Here is a 22,026-nt window from a genome sequence, read left to right on the forward strand (position 1 = left end):
TATATGCAGCACTCCTTCAATCTATGTATTGTTACATATTCTTTTTCTCATGTGTATAAACCTAAGTTAGTATTGCTAGAATATTAAACATATACAGTCAGTTTCAGAATTATTGGCACATTTCAAGCAAATTGGCAGAGCTTATTGATTAAGATATTCAAAGCAAAGATAAGAAAAAAAAAACCTTCCTTTTAATGAGCTTTAATCATTATCAATCACTATCTATCTTCAGTGATACGGAAAAAACAGTGAGTAGCTATAAGAAGTCATAGCGTTGAGTGTAAATACTAAAGGGCTGTGGTGTAAGCTTGTAGGACAGGTAACTAGGAGGTCTTTAAGACCGGGGAAGAGACGCAGCGCTACATTCCAGAGCATTTAGTGAAGGAGCGCGTGTGAGTTTCTGCAGTGTGTAATTCACACTTTTACTTCAGGAGAGATAGAGAGAGAGAGTGTGTGTGTGTGCGCTTACTGATAGTTTGTGTTGAGCTTCTTCTGAATGTTCATCAGCTGATCGTCCCCTGCCCCGATTTACCGCATTTTATCCGCTTTCCTTTGGAATGAGTTTTTGGAAACGCAAAAAGAATGACACCAAAAGGTGAGTTTGGAGCTGCCTTCACTCGCGCTTGGATTTCTTGCATTGATTTCAACGATGTATCAAACGATACCAGATCTATTATGAGTCGACTCATAAAGATGACTCACACAGGAAAACGATGTGACTGAGTTAACAATCGGAAACTTTCCCCACGATTAAGTAACTCTAAATGCCTGCGCGGTGGTTTACTTATTATAATTGAAACAAACTGTTACTGCTCTGTAAACTGTGTGTTTTTGAAGGCTGCTGTGATTTAACTGGGATTAGTTTTCCAAATAGCTAATGTGCGCGTGTTAGTTTCTGTCTGTGATATACCAGGATATTTAAGTTGATTTTTAGGGCCACTACTATCACTATATTACACTTTTATTACCTATTAACTATGGGGGGGGGGGGGGGGGGGGGATGGATACATTCTATCATGTATATAACTAATCAATCCCATATAAATGTAAGATACCACTGTATCAGACAGCTGATACAGTCTTACAGTGCTATTCAATGAGGAAGTACACAAACACTTACAGCTTATAAGTTCAATCACAGTTCACTTTCGACATTTTTTAAAATACTAATCTTACTAGATGTACAGCACCAGAAATGCTCAGTTTGCTATAAGGACTTTCTGAGACTTTTGTGGTGCTGTGTTTGGAAAGTCCTGACTTCAGTGTTGACTAATATTGGTCTTATTAGTGTTGTCATTTTGGGTGATATGTATTAATGTGTTTTGTAGCCCCACCCCTTTTAGTAAGAGAAAGTAACTTGGTTGGCTGCTTCCATAGTAAACCTTAGAAAATATCCTTAGTTTAAAAATAAAGTCAAGTAGGCCTTTGGTTTACTCAAATGTGCCATAAACAGGCTGAGCAGAGATGACTCCAAGAGTCCTGAGTAGGAGCTCCAAGGGGTCCAGAGGAAATCTAAATTGTTTATTTATCCCTGTCTGGGTGCACAAAGTTCCCATCACTTCTCCTGAGTTTACTATGACAGAATTTAAAAAAATGTTGTCTCAGAGAGCAATTATTTTCAGGTCCTTAATTAATTTGACTCTTGTATACAAAGTTTAGTGTTTGCATTGTTCATGACCTGAAGGCAATAAGATGCATGTGCAAATAAGCTTCACTGGGCTTTTTTTCAGGATTAATGGTCAAAAACCAGATGGTACAGATGTGAACAGAGTTAACCCAATCAAATCAGTGATCAGAATATGAATGCGGCAGGCATTAAAGCACTAAAAAACACCTACAAAAAATATGCAGGCAAAAAAAATTGGAACAACATTCTGCGAACCACAAGCAAGACTTTGCAAATCAAACTGTGGTGATTATGTGAAAACTATGTGAAAACATGCAGGAGGTGCTAGAAGCCAAGTATCTCATGGATTGGAGACACTCTGATACGGCATCATAAATATTTAGCATACTCTATATGGTACTCAAATATAGAATTATGTTTCTCAGCAGATAATGTTTTGTTATTAAATGTGTTATTTATGGCTATTGCTGTGCATTTACACTATTTTAAGCTGGTAGTAGCGGGATTTTTTTTTTTTTTTTACTTGAGCTTTAACTAGAATTGTGTGTATAATTAACAGAGGAACGTTTTAGACACAGCTCAAGCATGTGATCACTGATCATGAAATGATACATTTCTTATATTTGAGATATAAACTATGCTGTTTATAGGTTTTCCACTGTGATATAAGTTTAAAACCCTTTGTTAATGTATTTTTAAGGAATGCAGATGAAACGGATGACGGACCATTCTACCTGACCCCCACCTCAGAGTCAGTCTATATCCATTAAATATTATTTGAATATTAGATGTATTTTTGTCCCTTTATACTGAGATAGAATGTTCAATATGATTTTCAGGTCACCAATCATAGAGACTAATGGACTGGATCCTGTCATTACAGACTTCAGGTAAGAGACCTTCGGTTTTGTACTTTACTTACTGGGTTTACTTAAAAAAAAAAAAAACTTCAGAGAACTATTGTCTAGCCTACTGAATGTGGGTTATGTTCTTATTCTGAGATTTCTCAGGGGGGAATCGCAGGTGAAATGGGGATATTGTGTTACTTACAACAAACTGTCCATTCAAGTGTTTCTTCAGCACGTTACTGAGGTCTTGGGTTTTCCATGTCATCTAAAATCTCTCCTACCTAATCTTGGTTGGAGCTGCCAGACAGTAAAGATGATCTCAAAGACACTGGAACAGCTACATCATAAGTCTCAATTAGTTTTTACAGTTCATTTATTACCAGATTGGGCCCAAACGCTTGTGTGCTTTGTATTCTAATCATAACCCAATCTGTAATTTTGTATTATTAATCATTTGTGTTGATGAGGCAATTGTGTCATTATGCTTAGTCACATATTTACTGCATCATAATTTTGCCTGATCCAGCTAACTGCATGAGAATGATACATGCTGATGTGAGTGTACAGTGACTCTTGTTGTAGGCAGCATATTGATCGCACACCAGAAAAGACTGCATACTGCTGTTTGTTTTTCAGTAACTGAGCTATTTTCAGGCTGACTTTCACATTAGACTGTGAACCGATCCTGGCTTTCAGACACCCCTCCACCCGCCCATACGCGCATCGAGCCTCTCTGTTTCCCACTCTCATTCAGTCTTGTATAATGGGAAAGATGATATTCTTCTAATGTCCCATCACCTGGCATGACATGTCTGTTGAGACCTAGAGTGACCTGACTGTAAACAGGGACACGGACAGGAATTATGAGACTCCTGAAATAATATCACTTAATTAACTACCCCTTAATTACGTCCCTTTAATTTCATACTGCATTTTGTATACAGTCCCCTCTGAAACTATTGGAACGGCAAGGTCAATTCATTTGGTTGTGCTATAAACCAAAGGCATTTGTGTTTGAGATCAAAAAACGGATACGGTTAGGACGAGAGTTTAGGATTTCAGCTTTTATTTCCTGGTATTTACATCTAGATGTGTTAAACAACATAAATCATAGAACCTCTTCTACCACCCAATTTTTAGATGAGCAAAAGTATAGGAACAGATAGGTCTTGAAGTAAATTAAAGAAAACTGAAGTAAGTGAAAAAAAGTCATACTTAATATTTGGTTACATATCCCTTGCTTGCAGTCAGGCCTGTGACTGAAACTGCATCAAGCCTGTGACTCACTGACTTCACCAAATTGTCGGTTCCTTCTTTTGTGTTGCTTTTCAAGGCTTTTACTGCAGCCTTTTACAACTGTTATTTGTTTTGGGGGGTTTCTCTCTTCAGTCTCCTTTTCAGGAGGCGAAATGCTCAGTTGAATTAAGGTATGGTGATTGACTTGGCCAGTCTAAAACCTTCCACTTTATTCCCCCTGATAAAGTCCTTTGTTGAGCTGGTAGTGTGTTTTGGATCAATGTCTTACTCCATGATGAAGATTCTCCCAATTAGATTGGATGAATTTCTCTGTAAACTGGCAGACAGAATGTTTCTTCTGAATTCATTCTGCTGCTACCATCATGAGTTACATCATCAATAAAGATTACTGAGCCTGTTCCAGAAGCAGCCATGAAAGCCCAAGCCATGACACTACTTCCGCCATGCTTGACCGATGAGCTTGTATGTTTTGGTTCATGAGCAGATCCTTTCTTTCTCCACATTTGGCCTTTCCATCACTTTGGTAGAGGTTAATCTCGGTTCCAGAACTTTTGTGGCTAATCTCTGTATTTCTTAGCGAATTCCAATCTGGCGTTCCGATTCTTACTGCTGATGAGTGGTTTGCATCTTGTGGTATGGCCTCTATATTTCTCCTCTCAAAGTCTTCTTCAAATGGTGGATTTTGATACCTTCACCCCTGCCCAGTTGTGGTTGTTGGTGATGTCATTAACTGTGGTTTTTGGGGTTTTCTTCACAGCTCTCACAATGTTTCTGTCATCAACCGTTGTTGTTTTCTTTGGCTGACCTGTCCGATGTCTGGTTATTAGTACTCCAGTGGATTCTTTCTTTCTCAGGACATTCCAAATTGTTGTACTGGCTATGTACAATGCTTGTGCAATGGATCTGACCTCTTTTCTCAGCTTCAAAATGGCTTGCTTTTCTCCCATAGGCAGCTCTCTGGTCTTCATGTTGGTTTATACTTTTTAACAACAAATGCAGTCTTCACAGACAAAATCTTTATATAGTATAGTATTGGTATTTAGTATTGGTATATAGAATAATATTGGTATGTAGTACAATATTGGTACAGAATATAGTGTAGTATTTGTATATAGTATAGTACATAGTATAATCTGTGTACATTATGTAGTATACAGAATTGGTATATACAGAATGTCCAAAAAGTTAGCTACCAATGTGAGTAAAACTACATATACTTAATTTTATATTTATTGTTTACAATATTTGCTCTATTTGTTCACGCTTACACTCTACACATTTTCTCCACGTTTATATCATGGGTTAAATTCCTTGTATACACTAGCATACTTGGCCAACAAAGCATGATTCTGATTCTTCAGTACACCACTGGTGTCCTAGCTTATAATTCAGTATACATTATTCAGTATTATTCAGCCATTACTATGAATTATGCCTATGTAGTAACTGTAGTTAACCTAACAGGCAATGCATGTAGTTACAAGAGTGAGGAATGTAAGTCTGGAGTCATTGATGGGCCCTGGGAGTTTAAAAGGTTAATAACATCCCATTTATTGTTAATATTTTTATATTTACATCATTTGACAGATACAGTTATCTAGTCTAGTACAGAAACAGTGCAAGTCAAGGTTTTTTTTTGTGCTAACTTGGTGAAGAGGTGGGTCTTCAGTCTGTGTCTGAAAACAGATTAAGCTTTTTGGACAGCTTGGGGATGTTCATTCCACCATCTGGATGCCAGGACAGAGAAGATTCTAGATGTGTGCCTTCCTTGTATCTGTGGGTCATATCAAGCCATGCTAGAGGCTTGAAGGGAGTGCAGATTTGGGTTTGATATATGTCCTCAGGTAGATGAGGACTGGCCTGTTTCTGGCTATGTAGGCATGCACGAGTGTTTTAAATCTGATGCGGGCATCTACAGGAGGCCAGTAGAGGAGCAGGTCAATGAAGTGATGTGGGAAAGTTGAAGAGACTGAAAATAAGTTGTGGAGCTGCATTCTGGATCAGTTGCAGGAGTGAGATTAATATTATTCACTGACTGACTGTATACGTAAATGTATTTACAACATATAAACACAGATAATTGCTTAAGTTTGTATCGAGTATGTCATCAGCACTGTCACAGTGGTTCTTTATAAAGAAGCGTTCACCACTAAACAGGCAGCATCAGAAAAGTATCTTCACTTGTATGTCTCTGTAAAGGTGCATCAACTCACTATTCTAATGACTTCTCCCTCTCTTACAGAATCCTGCATAACAGCATAATAACAGACACTTGATTCCCTTGCCAAACATCAAAGCGTGTTTGCTTTGCTTTATTACTCATTGTGAGTGTTTGACACAGACAGTGCATAGGGGAAAAAAGTCTCAGCCAGTTAGTCCACATCAATTGCCATGGCTCAGTTGACTGATTGTGCATGTGTCTGTTTGTGTGTGAACAAACCCCTGCTGCATTTTCTCTGCTGTGTGTGATGTTAGTGAAAGGTGGGTCAACTTACAGACATGTACACAAACACACCACATGCACACCACACACCAAGCTTTCTGTCAGTTGTCAGCTAGTGCGGAATCTCTTTTGGTGTGTCTCACTGCTCTTGTCAGCACTGATTCAGTCGATTAAGCATGTTGAGTGATGAGACAGAATTCTCAAATGGCTGCTCAGATAAGAAAAAAAAAGGAAATGAAAAAATCTTGAGTGGATATACACAGAGTACCTAATTTTTTCTTTTTGCCAGCATCTGTGGTAGTTGGCTATATTTCTGCATAATAAAATGTCATCAGCCATCTTGGTCTCTAATATGTTGATATGTGAGTATATGAACATGATACTGGTTCACTATTGGTGGTGTACTACAAGTTGTCCCAGAAGATCTCCATATATTGGGGACTATGTTTGCCAGCACCACGTCGGTTATGCCTTCATCAGTGGAGGTTCGTGAACGTCCACTTCTCAGTTGGTCCGCAACACTTATAGTCTTTTTGAACTTGTTAATATGTTTGGCAACAGTGTTGTGTGTGATCTGCTTGCCCTATTTCCTGTTAAAGTCCATCGCAACCTTGCGACAGCTTCCTGATCCAGCCATGAAAATGATTTTTAACACTTTCTTCCTTTGTCAAGGGCATTCTTAAAGGATATCTAAAAATATATATAATATAAACTAAGTATGAAAAATTTTGGAAGACATTTTGCTAAAAAGTGTTAATTTTCCCTATCCATGGAGACTTTTTGGAGACCCTGTATATTGACGTACTATTAAGAAGAGTGCTCATGAGTGGCGCAAACAGAAACATTTATCTTAACGTTGGGAGATTCAATCCAGCTTCAATCCAGACAATGCAACAGTCATCCGTGGCTGGGAGACCAAGAGTATATACAGTGTTGTGAAAAAGTATTTGCCCCATCCTGATTTCTTCTGTTTATGTGTATATCTCATACTAAATAGTTTTAGATCTTCAAACAAAATACATCAGGACATAAAGGCAACCTGAGTAAACAAGCAATACAGTTTTTATTTGAAGCAAAAACGGTTATCCAACATCTATCACCCTTGTGAAGAACTAATTTTCCCCTTAAACCTAAAATCTGGTTGTGCCATCTTTAGCAGCAATAACTGCAACCTAACGCTTGCAATAACTGGAGATCAGTCTTTCACTTACTTCTAGGATGAGGACTTACTCCTGTGCTTTGGATCATTGTCTTGTTGCATAATCCAGGTAGATCATCCAGTTGCACTTGAGTTTCAACTTACGGATTGAAGACAGGACATTCTCTTTAAGGATTTTCTGGTAGAGAGCAGAATTCATGTTTCCCTCAATTACTGCAAGTTTCCCAGGCCCTGAAGCAGCAAAGCATCCCCACACCATCACACTTCCACACCATGCTTGACTGTAGGTATGATGTTCTTTTAGTGGAATTCTGTGTTTGGTTTACGCCAGATGTAATGGGACTCCTGTCTTCCAAACAGTTCCACTTTCATCTCATCAGTCTACAGAACATTCTCCCAAAAGGTTTGAGGATCATCAAGGTGTGTTTTAGCAAAATCCAGACGAGCCTTAATGTTCTTCTGGGATATCAGTGGTTTTCACCTCACCACTCTTCCATGGAAGCCATTTTTGCCCATTGTCTTTCTGATAGTGGAGTCCTGAACAGTGACCTTTATTGATGCAAGAGAGGCCTGTAGTTCCTTTGATGTTGTCCTTGGCTCTTTTGTGACTTTGTGGATGAGAAGTTGCTGTGCATTTGAAAGAATTTTGGAAGGTCGGCCACTTCTGGGAAGCTTCACTACTGTGCCGAGTTTTTCCAGTTGGAGATAACGGCTCTCACTGTGTTTCTTTGTAGTCCCAGAGCCTTTGAAATAGCTTTGTAACCTTTTCCAGACTGATGTATTTCAATCACCTTCTTCCTCTTCATTTCTGGAATTTCTTTCAACTTTGGCATAGTGTGTTACTGGGTAAGACCTTTTAACCAACTTCATGCTGTTGAAAAAGTTCTATTTAAGTGTTGATTTGATTGAACAGGGTTTGCAGTAATCAGGCCTGGTTGTGTCTAGTCCAGCTGAACCCCATTATGAATGCAGTTTCATAGATTTGGGGACTTAATAACTATGGGGGCAAATACATTTTCACACGGGTCCAGTTTTGGCCAGAATTGGATAACTTTTTTTCTTAAATAAATGACATTATCATTTAAAAACTGTATTTTGTGTTTGCTCAGGTTGGCCTTTGTTTTATCTTATCTTCTGTTTGAATTTCTGAAACAATTTAGTATGAGAGATACACAAAAACAGAAGAAAATACTTTTTCACAGCACTATAACTGGCTGTGCTTTTTTGTAGGAGGGATGACGTTACTCTCTCTGCTGTCAATCACAGCAGCTCTAACCAGTCGTGGGCATCTGTGAATGTGGAATAGGGAAGATCTGTGCGCTGTGATGTAGCATGTGCAGCAAAAGATGTGGTGGTTGGCTTCCCTTTCTTGGAGGGAGCACATGCTGCCCTTTACCCTCTCCAGTTGGTAGCTGTGTGATAAGGGAGAGCCAGCTAGTGGTTCAAAATTGGCAAACGACTAATATTGGACAAAATAGTGTTTAAAAAAGAACAGTAGTATGTTGTTTGTATTTCTGATCTAGTATTCATAAATAACAAATACAGACTACTGCCCCCTCCTGGTATGGAGTGTTGTTGGTGAAAGTGTGTGCATGTTGGCTATCAGCTCTAGTCTTTGCTGTATGTTTATGTGTAATGATGGAAGCTGATCATGTGGCCTTGGTTAGCACTAGCTTTTAGCTTTTTAATTTTGGCCCAGAGGTTTCTCCAACAGGAGCATCACTTGAAGTTGTATTGATGTTGTATTGAGAGCAGTCTTTGGTGTGTTAATAATGTAATAATAGATGAACATCTAATATTGTCTGGTAAAACTTTCACATACAGTTGCTTTTCATTCTATACTGGCTCTTGAATTGTGACTCATCAGGTGCAGTACTGTTTTTCTTTTGTTATTCTGAGATGTAAAAGATTTGCGTGCTCTGCATCTTTATTTGAAAATTACATGGAGGACAACTGAGGCTGGCTATGTGCCATGTTGTGCTGTTCTCCTGCGGTTGCTGCTGTATCTACATCACTGCAGTAAAACAGCACAGAGTCTCTCTCCTTCTCTCTCTCTCTCTCTCTCTCTCTCTCTCTCTCTCTCTCTCTCTCTCTCTCGCACGCGCGCAGCCTCTCTCTCTCTTGCTGTCTCATCCATAAACTCTCACGCTCTATATTTCTCAGTTGCTTTAGGCTACGTCATTGCCTTACACACATATTGTGCAGGCTGTAGTTGAGACTTTCTTGCCCTGAGTCTCATGATGAACTGTCCTCTAATAAGGGTGGCCCTTGTAAGCTGAAAATAGTGGTCAGATTGTCACTTGACTGTGTAATATCTATTAAAATAGCTAGGCTTATTATTTGGCCAGTGTCCTGAGGAAAGAGTCCCCTCCTTCCCTCTGCTGCATTGACCAATCAGAGACCAGACTGCAATGTGTGGCATGAGTGCAGTGCTGAGAAGAGGAAAAGCCGATCTGAGCTGCGTACTGTGTGTGTTTGTGTGTGTGTGTTAGGAAGAGGAGGAGATGATGGGCAGAGAGAAAGGGGGCTGAGTGAATGTTTTGTTGCTCTATATGTGATAGTCATCCTGATCTTATTAAGGTCTGCATTCTCCCTGTGCTTATTCCTATTAGACAGAGAGAGGGAGAGAGAGAGAGAGAGAGAGCAAGAGAGAGTGTGAGAGAGTGAGTTGAATCAAGTATGTGTATGTGTGTCGAGGTGAGGGAAGCTGCTGTTGGGAGCTCCTGAAGGGGCCTGATCTCAAACACACTGTGAATTCTTCTTCTGCATTTGCCTTCTTGTACTTCCATCTTCTTTTTTTGTGTCTTACCTCTTTACATCCTTTACTGTGCCAGATGAAAATGTCAAAGGGAGGAGAAACTCTGTCAAATGGGTAAGAAATGCGACACTGTTGATGGGACGCTGTGTAACGTGCGTCCCGCATGAGTGTGAGAGTGTGTGTGTTCGAGTTCATGCTATGTTTTGAATTGAGATGCTTGAAAACTGACTCTTTTGGGACTGGCTTTTGAAATTGTATCCATTAGATGCTCATCTTCTATTACTGCAGTTTCACTATACACGTAATGTATGATCTAGAATCCATTCTTAAATCCTAGCTTTTGTAAAAACCTAGAGAATATCTAGCATCATGTGTATGTACGTGTGTGCAAATGAGAATCTGTATGTCATTGTGTACCACTCTGTCAGCTTGTTTGTGTTAGTTGTTCCGGTAATCAGTTCTCAGATTGCCCCTCTGAGAGATCAGCATTTAGACAGCTGCTGAATATAATCATTTATGCTACACACACAGCATCTAACAGGCAGGGCAAATTTAGACGTGTGTGCATCCTGTTGACTTTCTCTTCTTCCTGTAAAATGATTGGTATTGTATGAAGTTAGTTCATACATCATATCATACATCATACATCATACATCAAATCATATTGGCGTGATAAAATTCTCACTGCGTTTCAGTTGTTTGTCTGGGCCTAGGCAAATATTGGAAGTAATTCATAATTAATAACATTCCACCTTTGCGCCTAGTTATATATGTATGTATGTATGTATGTATGTGTATATATATATATATATATATATATATATATATATATATATATATATATATATATATAAAATATGCTGTATATTTGTATATCTGTCTATTTGTGTATCTATCTATCTATTTTATGTCAGACAGGGAAAGTAGGAGGAAATCATCAGCCTGTGTGTCACTCATTGCTAATTATGCACAGCGAGATTTAATATCCATACAGAACTTCTTCTGTGGGGCTGAGGGCCACCTGAGCCATTAAATATGTTGCAATTGTGAGAGCAGAAGAGAGCACAAAGACCGGGTCTGTCTTTCAGCTGGAGTGGATAGACACGGCCGCTATTCAGTTTCCCCTCTTGCTTCCACTCATCCACTTTTATTGTCCTGATACATTCCTTTTAATTCTCAATTCCTGTGTACATGGAGAAGAGTCATAGATGGTTATTACTGCAGGGATATTTCATAGGGAATGTGCTACAGGAGTGCATTCCTACACTCGCATGTCCAGTTAAGCTTCTGAAGGACCTAGTGTGTAGCTGATCATTCAAACACTTTTATATTTTTAGATACTTCACCATTATTATCTATATATTCACTATCAGGATATAGAAAAATAGTTAGTCAATAATAAAAAAAAACAATGTATGTGATATTTTATTAAGCTAACACCGTAATAGTGACCAACAAGTCAGGTTTCATGTATTGAAAGCTAGCATTTAGATCAGTTTGTGTCTTGGATATACATGGAGTTTGCTTAACCAAGTGTTTACCAAACTTAGCTACATTAACATATACATTTTCAGCATTTGACTGACGGCCTAATTTGGTGCTTTGCCGTCTCTATGAAAAGAAATCATCATGCTAGCACAAATAAGTAAGGATTTAGAGGAGTTAGAATGGTGCTGTAGCAGTACAAGTTGATGTTTTTTTCCTTTGGTATCAAATATGTTACTTGAAGAGTTTGAACAGTTTAGTTAAGGCTAGCAACATAACCTTTCTTTTGATATTGCTAGATATATGACATTATATATATAGCTAACGTTAGTGACCAGTGGCTAAGTGGTTAGCATGTTTGCCTCGTACCTCTGGGGTGGGGGTTCGAATCTTGCATCCGCCCTGTTTGCGTGCAGTTTACACGTTCTCCCTGTGCTTCGGGGGTTTCCTCTGGGTACTCGGGTTTGCTCCCCCAGTCCAAATGACATTGACCTTTTTAATAGTCTCAAGCATATATGTAAGAGTACAAAATGTGTGAAAATGGTTATAACACAAAAAAGTGTATTTCTAATTTGCACACGTCTGCATGATTGTGTTGCCTCAAAGGTATGCTTTATTCAGTTTACTGCTTTCCATCGACTTCTAGTCATTTCAGAGAGTCATTTATATTGCTGGATGGCATTTGGTTCATCTACAGTTTTATAGCATACAAAGCAGACCTGGTTTAGAACTTTATAACTGGTTGTTGGATGGATGATTTTGCTCATAAAACTATCTAAACATTTCTATTTATTGTTAAATATTTCTTTTAAAGTGCTCCGATTATGCATTTTCAAATATTACCTTCCATGTAGTGTGTTATATAGCTGTTTGTGAATGTGAAAAGTTTCAAAAAGTTATTGTCTCTCTACAGAAAGAACCGATTCTGAACAGTCTGAAACGAGTCGTTAATAATTCCAGACTTACTTCCTGTACGTAAGTTTATAACAAAAAACCCCGCCTCCAGTCTTCATTGGCTGCTTGCAAACAACATGTACTTTGGACCCAAACTCAAACACTACAGTTGTAGTTGCATCCTGAAAGAGTTAGGTTCCTGTTGTCGTCATGTCTAGAAGACGTTATTTCTGCGCTGCAAAAGCAATAACATCTCATCTTCAATGTACGCCAAACTACATTTAAACTTACCACTGAGAAATGTCCCGTTCTCTTTGTGCTTGCGACGGTGGTTCGGGTTGATGTTCTGATGTATCACTATTGGAATTGAGCTCAAATTGATAAGGTAAAACTGACGACATTATTACTCAGATAAAATTCAGATATGGTAATGGGCGTTTCCTTTCCAACACGCGCTGTAAGTGGTAGACCAATCACAACAGACTGGGACATCTGACCAATCAGATCAGAATAGGCTCTCTGAAAGGAGGAGTTTAGCGTGAAAGGAGGAGTTTAACGTGAACGGATCCTTGAGTGAATCGCTTGTGACACTGAGAAAAAATGGTGATGCTGCAATGTAATTTTTGAGAAAATTAAAGTGTTTTTTGACCTTGGATGCAGGTAAACCTATTGTATGAGACCTCTAAAACAAAATTAGGCAATTTTAATATAGCGTAATAGAGGCACTTTAAAGGTATTTACGTAAAGAATGTCTTTCCAGTGATGTACTGTGAAACCACTCTCAGAAAAAAAAGTACTAAAGTGTATTTTTGCTTGTCCATGTGGTGCTACGCTTAAGGGTGTGTCTTTTGAAGCTTTAGAATGTATGTTTCATTTGACTTGTCAGCACTGTTTTCATAACCACATCGTCTACACAAAAGAAAACTAGAGTCTATTATTGGTTGTTTGCTATGTGAGTCAAATGGACTCTTTATGTTAAAGTAGGAGGTTTTTGGTGACCATAAATGTCAGCTCTAACAATAGATATAGGTTTGGCAGTTTTTCCACAACTATGTCCTCTACACATCACAAACTACACTGCAAAAAAGGAATTTCAAGAAAGTAAAAAACAAAAGCCTTTGTTTCTGGGAAATAATTTTTTGTGAAAAAAAGAAAAAGAATCTTGTCAAGCATTGTTTTGCATTAGAAAAGTAATCTCATTTTAAGAAAATATATGCAAATTTGTCTTAATAAGATATTCCAGATTATATTGTGCAAGATTTAACCAGTAAGATGCTACAACAATGGTTTGCATAATATATACCAGCAGAAGAGCAAGATGGTTTTCCTTAATTTAAGACTAATTTGTCAACAAAGCAGCTATGTATCATGGTTATGCTGAAATCCACACTGAACTACATTACCCATCAGCCCCAGCATATCACATGACCATGTCACATGGCCCTGTGATCACTCACACCTGTTCTATGTTACCCCTAATAAGCACCCCTATTGAAGTTCTAGTTTTTCAGCACCTAATTATCAAAACTTTTGTTGTTGTTGTCATGTTCATGTATCATTATGTGTCCTGCAGCCTCTCTCATTTCTGCATGTTTTTGCCTTGTGTCCATAGTTACGTTTATAGTTCTTGTTTTCATAGTTAAAAAAAAAACCAACATTTTGCAAGTAACAGCAGTTTAAATTCAATCCATTAAAGTATTTTAACAATTGACTATTATGGTTTTGGTTGTTTGTTTTGCACTTGCATGCACCTCCTTCTACAATTCCTGACACTATGTTGCAGAGTTTTCCCTGTTTCAATAACAGTGCTTCTGGTGCCTTAATTTAAGACAAAGTCACTTATTTTTATTATGCTGTTTGAAGAAATTGTGCTTTTTTTTAGCTGAATATTAATCTTACATTAGGGGATCTTAAATTCTTAAAGTCAGCTCAATCAAGAGACCAAAATACAAATTTTAAGTAAGTCTGTCTTGAATAACAGAGTTTTCATTGCATGTAATAAGCTTGAACCTGCTTAAATTGTGGTATTTATGTCTAGATTTAAGATTCAATAACATTTTTAGTGACTAGATACATATGCTATTTTCAAGTCAGTTTTGCTTACTCCATATTTTGCTTGATTTTAGTACACTTTTATTAGATTTAAATGTGTCTGGCTTGTTTCAAGAAAGGCATTTTTGAAGTGTACAGTACTCATATCCCACCACCCAGACGCACTGCCTTTAAAAAGTTCACGACTACCAACATTAATTAATAGGATTTTTGTTTATCACTACTGGAGCAAGCTGAATCTATGTAACATAGAATGCAGTAGCCTACCTGTTTTTTTTGCACATCTTTGCATTGTGGACCTCTTGGAACTCCCAGTATGCTGCAGTAGACTTTTCTTTGTAACACAGTCCTGAGCACTGTCCTCCTTTTGCACAAACCTTTGTACACTTGTATCACAAAGTCACCTCTGCATGGGAACACATCTCTAGTGCTCTAGTGCATATGAAGGCTATTTTGGTCTCTCTGCCCTTTATACTAACCGGAGAAGCAGCAGGGATGCTCTGTAGTGCATGTTAGATCACACTATCTTGACTTGAAATGCTAGAAAATGAATTATATATCTAATAGTTCAATTAATGTGCTTCAGCTACCTTAAATGCTCTGCAGGCCTCTGAGAGCAGGATCATATGAGGTTTTTGGTGTATATGGTGTCATGTATATGGTGCATACAGTGGCTTGCATAAGTATTCAGGAATTCCGCCTTGAACTTTTTTACACATTCATCCAAAATTGAATGTTGGTGGTAGCGTCAAGTTGAGTATTACCCTTGGCCCTTGGTTACGTCTTTGACTAATGCCCTCCTTACCCGGTCATTGACTTTTAAGTCTGTTTGCCTCCTTTAGACAAAGGCGCTGTAGTGTGATACTCTTTCCATTTCTTCATAACGGAGTTAGTAGTGTGCTGTGGGATGTTCAGGGATGGACTTTCTCCTGAAATTGTTTTAATGCTGCTTGGCTGTTCATCATGCTGTTTGTTTAAGTTTGTTCTCAAACAATTTATGGGTTTTCCCAAGAACTGGGGTATTTATATTTTTAGATTATAGATTGTGTGAAACTTTATTTGCATACATGTCAATTCCATTCAAATAATTATGGGATTTCTCGTTGCACCAGAACTAATTTAGTCATTTCACGGCAAGGGGAGTGAATATTTATACAAGCAGAACTTGTATGACTATTGATTTGCGATTAATATTTTTACAAAATGTAGAAAAGGTTAATGGAGCTGAAAATGTATGCAAGCCACTGTATGCTGCACATTTAACACTGTCAGCTAAACAAGGAGCATGCTGAGCCGTACTGCATTACAAACGATTAAACTGTATTAGTTTCAAGCTGTTTATGTTTTCCCTAATAATCTAGTGTAAAGTTTAGTAATGCACTCCAGCTCAGAGTGCGCTCTGTATATTATGGGACTTTCCCTCTCATCTACGACACTGGTGCTAATTGTGTATTATTATTACACTTAGCTTTCTGCATGATCTCTTTCCCCTCTAATTTGTCATTTTTTTGTTTGTGTATCTCAGCTCAGAAAAATCTGATCTGTCGGTGGCTCTGGAGGATTGCATGGCAGCGCTAGATTTATTCCTGCGTAATGAATTTGACAAGGCACTGTCTAGACTCAAGAGCAGGTAAGGCTTTTAAATAGACAAGCTATAATCCACCATGTGGTTATTGTGACCATTACTGATTAATAGATGTAGGTGAAATACGGACACAGTTGCATGCTTTACACGGAAATATCCACAGAAATAGGCTTGCATATGGAATCTATAGAAGAAGAATGCTTTTATTAACATTTATTGTAGGAGACTCCAGTGTCAAATGTAATACTGTTCCTTCTGGTCTGACGTTGAAGGGATGGCCTGTTTACAGACGCTTTACTAACAGCAGAGAATAACTTGTCTGGCCAATATTCCATATTTTAAACGTAACTTTAAAGAGGTAAAAAGAACAATTTGTTTAATAATCTTTTAATGAAGAAAATCATGTAATCTTTGGCAAGTTGCTGTGGTATAAATGATATATGCACACCTCTTCAGGCTGTGCAGTTATACAGTAGGAATATAATCCTCCTAGATCAAGCTGTCAGGGATTATTTTCCTACAACAGTCTGTTTTCTATAACTGCACAGCCTGGAGTTTATGATTCCTCACCATGTGAAGACTGCCAGGAAAACCACTACCCGACCACTCTCACTCTACCAATAAAACATTCCCAGTCATGTTCACAAGTAGCTACTTACAGATGCTGTACAAAATAAGTATTTCATTAGAAAATGTTACCCTGTTGAAAAAACCTTATAATTAACTGCGGGAGTCTCTAGTACACCAGTGTCCCAATTCATTGTCAGTTCCCACCCACTAAGTAGTTAGTTTCTGTCAAACAACAGCTACCAACCAGAAGCTAACACATGCGTCCTCAAAGAAACATGAAGCTCTAACTGTCCTAGATGCTCTTGTTTGGCTGGTATTGCTCAAATCCATAAATGGTGGATGGCCATTTATGCTCTCTTGGACAGCTGTGGTATCTTCAGGATTCAAACTCACAACATCCTGATGATAAGGTGAACACTTTTCTGTTGTGTCCGAAACATGGTAGAGATGTTTGACTAATTTTGCCACAACAATCCTGCGAAACTTGCCTGTGTGTGTGCATGTGTATCCAATACCATATGTATAAATAGTATTTTACAAAAAGCTTGATTCCCTCATATTCTCTTGAGAACATGCTTCAACTGACATCCTTACAATGTCTAGTATGTGAAACCAGCTGCACTGACAGCAATTAAAATATTTGCGTAGGGGTGCATGAGAGTGTTTGTGTTTATTTATACCACAGCATTGTTGTAGTCTCAAAAAAGATGCTCATTAATTTTCATTGTCAGCACAGCTCTGACTGTGGTATAAGAGGAATAAAACACTTCTGTATGAGCTGTTATTGGAAAGTAAACAACTTCTGGGTGGTAACAGTAACTCTGCTTTGCACTGATGCTCCATCATACCACCCCATCATTCATTATACACTTGCCAGAGCCATATCACCCTGCAGCTCTTGCCGCTCTTCTTCAGCTCTTCAGTGGTTTCCCACTGAAGCTAAGCAGGGTTGAGCCTGGTGAGACCTCCTGGGGAAAAGTAAGGTTGTTGCTGGAAGTGGTATTAGTGAGGCCAGCATGGGGTGCTCACCATGTGGTCTGTGTGGGTCCTAATGCCCCAGTATAGCATAAAAAATACAGCACCATCTTTCAGATGAGGCGTTAAACTGAGATCCTGACTATCTGTGATCATTAAAAAAAACATCCCGTAAAAATCTCGTAAAGAGTAGGGATGTAACCCAGTCCTGGTGAAATTCACCCATTGGACCGTATCTATCATGGCCCCCTAATAATCTCTGTCCCTGTATTAGCTATATCACTCTCCTCTCCTCTCCACCGATAGCTGGTGTGTGGTGGGCGTTCCGGTGCACTATGGCTGCCGTTGCTTCATCCAGGTGGATGCTACATACTGGTGGTGTTTGAGGAGATTTCCCCCATACAATGTAAAGCGCTTTGAGTGCCTATGAAAGTGCTATATAAATCTAAGTAATTCTTCTTCTTTTATTATTTTCTTATAACAGCACGTCCTGAAGTGTTTCATTCTGTACATATTATGAAATTGAGATTGTAATTATTGCAGACTTTTATAGGTCTGTGTCTTGTCTGTTCTGCTCAGAAGATGCTCTTGTTGGAGCCTCTAAAGTGGCTGTTAGCCTTTTTTTCCAGGTGACATTACTGAGGAAGGGGAAGTGTACTTCCCCTATAAATAAATTTAAAAAACCCTCAAAGAAGTAATCAAGTGGGGTTTTAAACAAATGAATAAAATGTGGTTTGCCACTCTCTTCCGTTGTGGAATCTCTCTTTGGTTTTTGGTTTTCCCCAACAGTAAAACCAAATCCAGATGTTGTTGCCAAGCTTGCAGTTACTGTAACTTGTTGCAACGATCTGGGTGCTATTCGCTATGTTGCGCCATTGAGTCTGGGGCTGGAGAGAGTGTTTTTGAAACACTTTAACTGCGTTGTCTTATACCTGAACCTGCATGCATGACAACAAAGAAGAGATCGGCATGTCTTGACAGAAACCTAATGAAAACAGATCGCAAGTTGTAACAAGTCATGAAAAGGGATGATGACCATTAAACTTAGTGGGGTTGGTAAACCAAGTCGCTGTTAGACCTTCTACAAGCTAAATCGTAATAGTGATGCATTCTGAGCAAAGATAAATAAATGTTAATATTCTTAAGATTAGTCATGTTGAGAATGCATTACGTTTGCTTTTTGGTGTGAAAGAAAAGGGATTTTTCTGAATACATACTGAAACTGACGTGCTGTGTGCTTGTCTGGTTAGTTGTCCTAACTTGAATAAACAGGGAAGGTGCAGCTCATACGGTTATATAATGGGTTTGTTCCAGTCAGTACCAGACGAGCGCTTCCCCATTCCAGTCAGTAGTTAATGAATGGTAAAGGTGTGTGTCTGTAGATTTATGTGAACTCCATTTAATCATTTATTCATTTGGCAGAAACGTTTATTCATGGGGACTTACAAGTGAGGCAGATTACAATTCAAGGATACCTCAGTATAAGTATTACTTATAAGATTTAATAAAAAAAAAAAAAGCAGACTCATGCTCAGTGTATGATATTTGCTTGCTGAATGCGAGATTTTGGTCCTGAATTTGTCTTTTTTAAATGTACCTTTCTGAATGCTTATGTAATAATCATTTCTGATTCTGGTCCGAAAAGAGGCCTGTCTTATCAAACGTGTGTGAAGATCCAGAGTATGATTTGTTTATGTATGGATTGATTGATTGAATGGATGGATGAATGAATCAGCAGTTCTGTCAGTGGAAACGCCTTGTTGAATAGAAAGGTCAGAGGAGAGTAACCATACTGGTTCGAGCTGATGGGTAAATCAATGGTAGCTCAAATAGCCACTGTTTACATCCGCAGTGAGCAGAAAAGCATCTCAGAACAGATAGCATGTCAAACCTTGAGGCAGATGGGCTATAACAGCAGAAGACCTCATCGGGTTCCAACAGGAATCTGAGGCTACACTGGGGTACAGGCTCTCCCAAACTGGACAGGTAAAAATTGGGAAATGACCAGGTGATGTTTTTCCAATTTTCAGCTGCCCAGTTTTGGTGAATATCAGGCCACTGTAGCCTCAGGTTCCTGTTCTTTCTTTTTTTCACTTCAGATTTTCAAATCAGGTCTAAGTAGATGATTATCAACTTCACTGAACTTGTTCAAAAATATGTTTAAATTGTTTAAATATGACAGTTAAAAATGTAAAAACATGCAAAATGACAATCTATGGCTCTCTTTCCAGACTGGCAGGACTGCTGTGTGATAAACTGATTATTGTGCTCTCTCTGTGTGTGTGTGTGTGTGTGTGTGTGTGTGTGTGTGTGTGTGTGTGAGGGTCACACCACCACTCAGCTCTCTTGTAGTCTGGGAGCTGTTTTGTAGGTCATATGATTTGAATTGAGCAAGATTAAGCATGATGACACACTGGTCAGGAGTTCAGGCCAGTGCTGTTTCATGTTTATGATAGTTAACACTGCAACAAGGACACCAATTTACACACTAATTCTAAGTTCAGTGTTTCTGCATTGAGCACTAGTACTAATGTAGAATTTCAGATTCTGGGATTATGGGACTGGTAACTACTGTAATTTAGATAATAATAGACACGAACAAAAATCTACTGCATAAAGTAAATGGTTGGGCTTGATTATATGACAATATTACATATATAGAAATGTATATGTATATTAAATATGTTTGTCCTTGCACTAGTAACATTAACTAGTTCCTTATTAAATGCATTTTTTGTTTTTCTGGCAAACTCTGATGACACAACATGTATCATGATGCAGCATATCATCGAGCGAACTTACCAAATGGTCTTTTTTAGATGCTCAGGTTTTATATTAAAAAATTCTCCTATGTTTTGCTTACTCTTTTCTTTTTAGTAATCATTTTGTCAACAACTGTGCTGGTGTCTTTCCTTTTTGCTGAATGTACTGCTGAGAGTCTATTCTGAAGGCATCCTCTACAGGCTACATTAAGCTGTAACAGTGTGCATAAGGGTTTTAGTGAATAGAAGTGAAACATGAACCATGCAGACATTCAGCATTCCTTTGTGTGTTGACCCCACCAGCATTATTCCATCTTTGTTTCATTAAAAGAAACCGGGTTAAACTGGCTTAGCCAGTAATCCTGCTTCTGAGCATTTTGGACCTGCAGTGTCACATTCTCTCCAATTCACACCAGCCTGTTTCCTAGAGAACTGAATCCAACACTTATGTGAAAATCAGTAACGATCATGCAGTAGCTCTACCTCTGAATAGCCCATTTTTGAAAGCAAATGAGCAGTTTCTAGCATATTTAAGGTCATGCCACATCTCATATCACACCATAATATTGTGTTACACTGTGTGCTTTTATATATATACACACACACACAGTACTGTACACATGTGTTAAGCACCCTATTTTCTTTAGTACAAACTTCGTTATAGATTTTTATTTTATGTCTTCTACATTATCGAGTCAATACAAAAAACATTTTAGGTTTCCAAACATTAGTTTTCCAGCACAAAGTGAAATGTTACAGAAAAATGTTTGTATGTCAGTAAAGAAAGCATTATATTATGTGGTAAGAGACCACGTTTCAGACAAAACGCAACGCAAGGCTGTTGGGTTATGCTGCAAAAATAAGAAGTACGACAGTCAAAATCTCCAGAAAAACCGTGGCTGGTTCTGCAAGATGCTCAGTAAAACTTACAGCTCATTTCCTTATAAAACTGCACTAATTCTACCTGAGACTACTTTTTTTTTCATCAAAACAAATATAGCGTTTTTGTTTAATTTATTTCTGTTTACTGCTCTTTGTAGTATTTTTTTTTAAATGGAGAAACATTGAATTTCATTATCTTTGAAGGCATCTTTGCTGTACACCACAGTATTGTATTGAACAAATGTGTTATATAAGTTTAGTTCTTATACTTCCTAAGTCTCTCTGTGCTCAATCCGTGTATTTACTTATTCATCTCTTTTGTCTCAGGTGTATTTTCATGCACTGAGTCATCACTGATTGTTGTCGTGCTATGAATAGATCAAATCTTTTGTGCTGTGTGTGTGTGTGTGTGTTCTCTGACAGGACTAAAGAGAGTATGTATCACGCGCTCACATATGCCACCATTCTGGAAATGCAGGCAATGATGACCTTTGACCCTGAGGACATCTTGTCAGCAGGAAACACCATGAAAGATGCTCAGGCTATTTGTCAGCGGTAAATGCGCTCTCTCTTTCTATATAGTACTATAAGGTTTAAAATGAAATGAATGAAGAAACAGACTCTACATGCATGTGTGCATAAATCCTAATCTACAGCAGAACAGGAATTAGGAACAGGAGTTAGTGATATGATCCCAGAATGCCGCTTGGTGTTGCATATCAACAGGGT

At 38.3% G+C, this 22,026-nt stretch overlaps 1 protein-coding gene across 2 annotated transcripts in view; it reads left to right on the forward strand.

The window, feature by feature from the left end:
• The window catches only part of ttc39a (tetratricopeptide repeat domain 39A), a 35,469-nt gene continuing 13,443 nt past the window's right edge, over window positions 1–22,026 (forward strand). Inside the window, exons 1-5 of one of the 2 annotated variants that reach the window (XM_053625294.1) lie at window positions 1–595; window positions 2,328–2,378; window positions 2,467–2,517; window positions 16,049–16,153; window positions 21,721–21,852. In XM_053625294.1, the coding sequence (XP_053481269.1) occupies window positions 558–595; window positions 2,328–2,378; window positions 2,467–2,517; window positions 16,049–16,153; window positions 21,721–21,852 (377 nt within the window). In that variant the 5' untranslated portion in view covers window positions 1–557. Of the gene's footprint in view, window positions 596–2,327; window positions 2,379–2,466; window positions 2,518–9,438; window positions 9,915–10,168; window positions 10,207–16,048; window positions 16,154–21,720; window positions 21,853–22,026 lie in introns of those variants that run through there. The other variant, XM_053625295.1, reaches the window with a different exon arrangement.

Source organism: Ictalurus furcatus, chromosome 5 (assembly GCF_023375685.1).
Source record: "Ictalurus furcatus strain D&B chromosome 5, Billie_1.0, whole genome shotgun sequence".
NCBI lineage: Eukaryota > Metazoa > Chordata > Actinopteri > Siluriformes > Ictaluridae > Ictalurus > Ictalurus furcatus.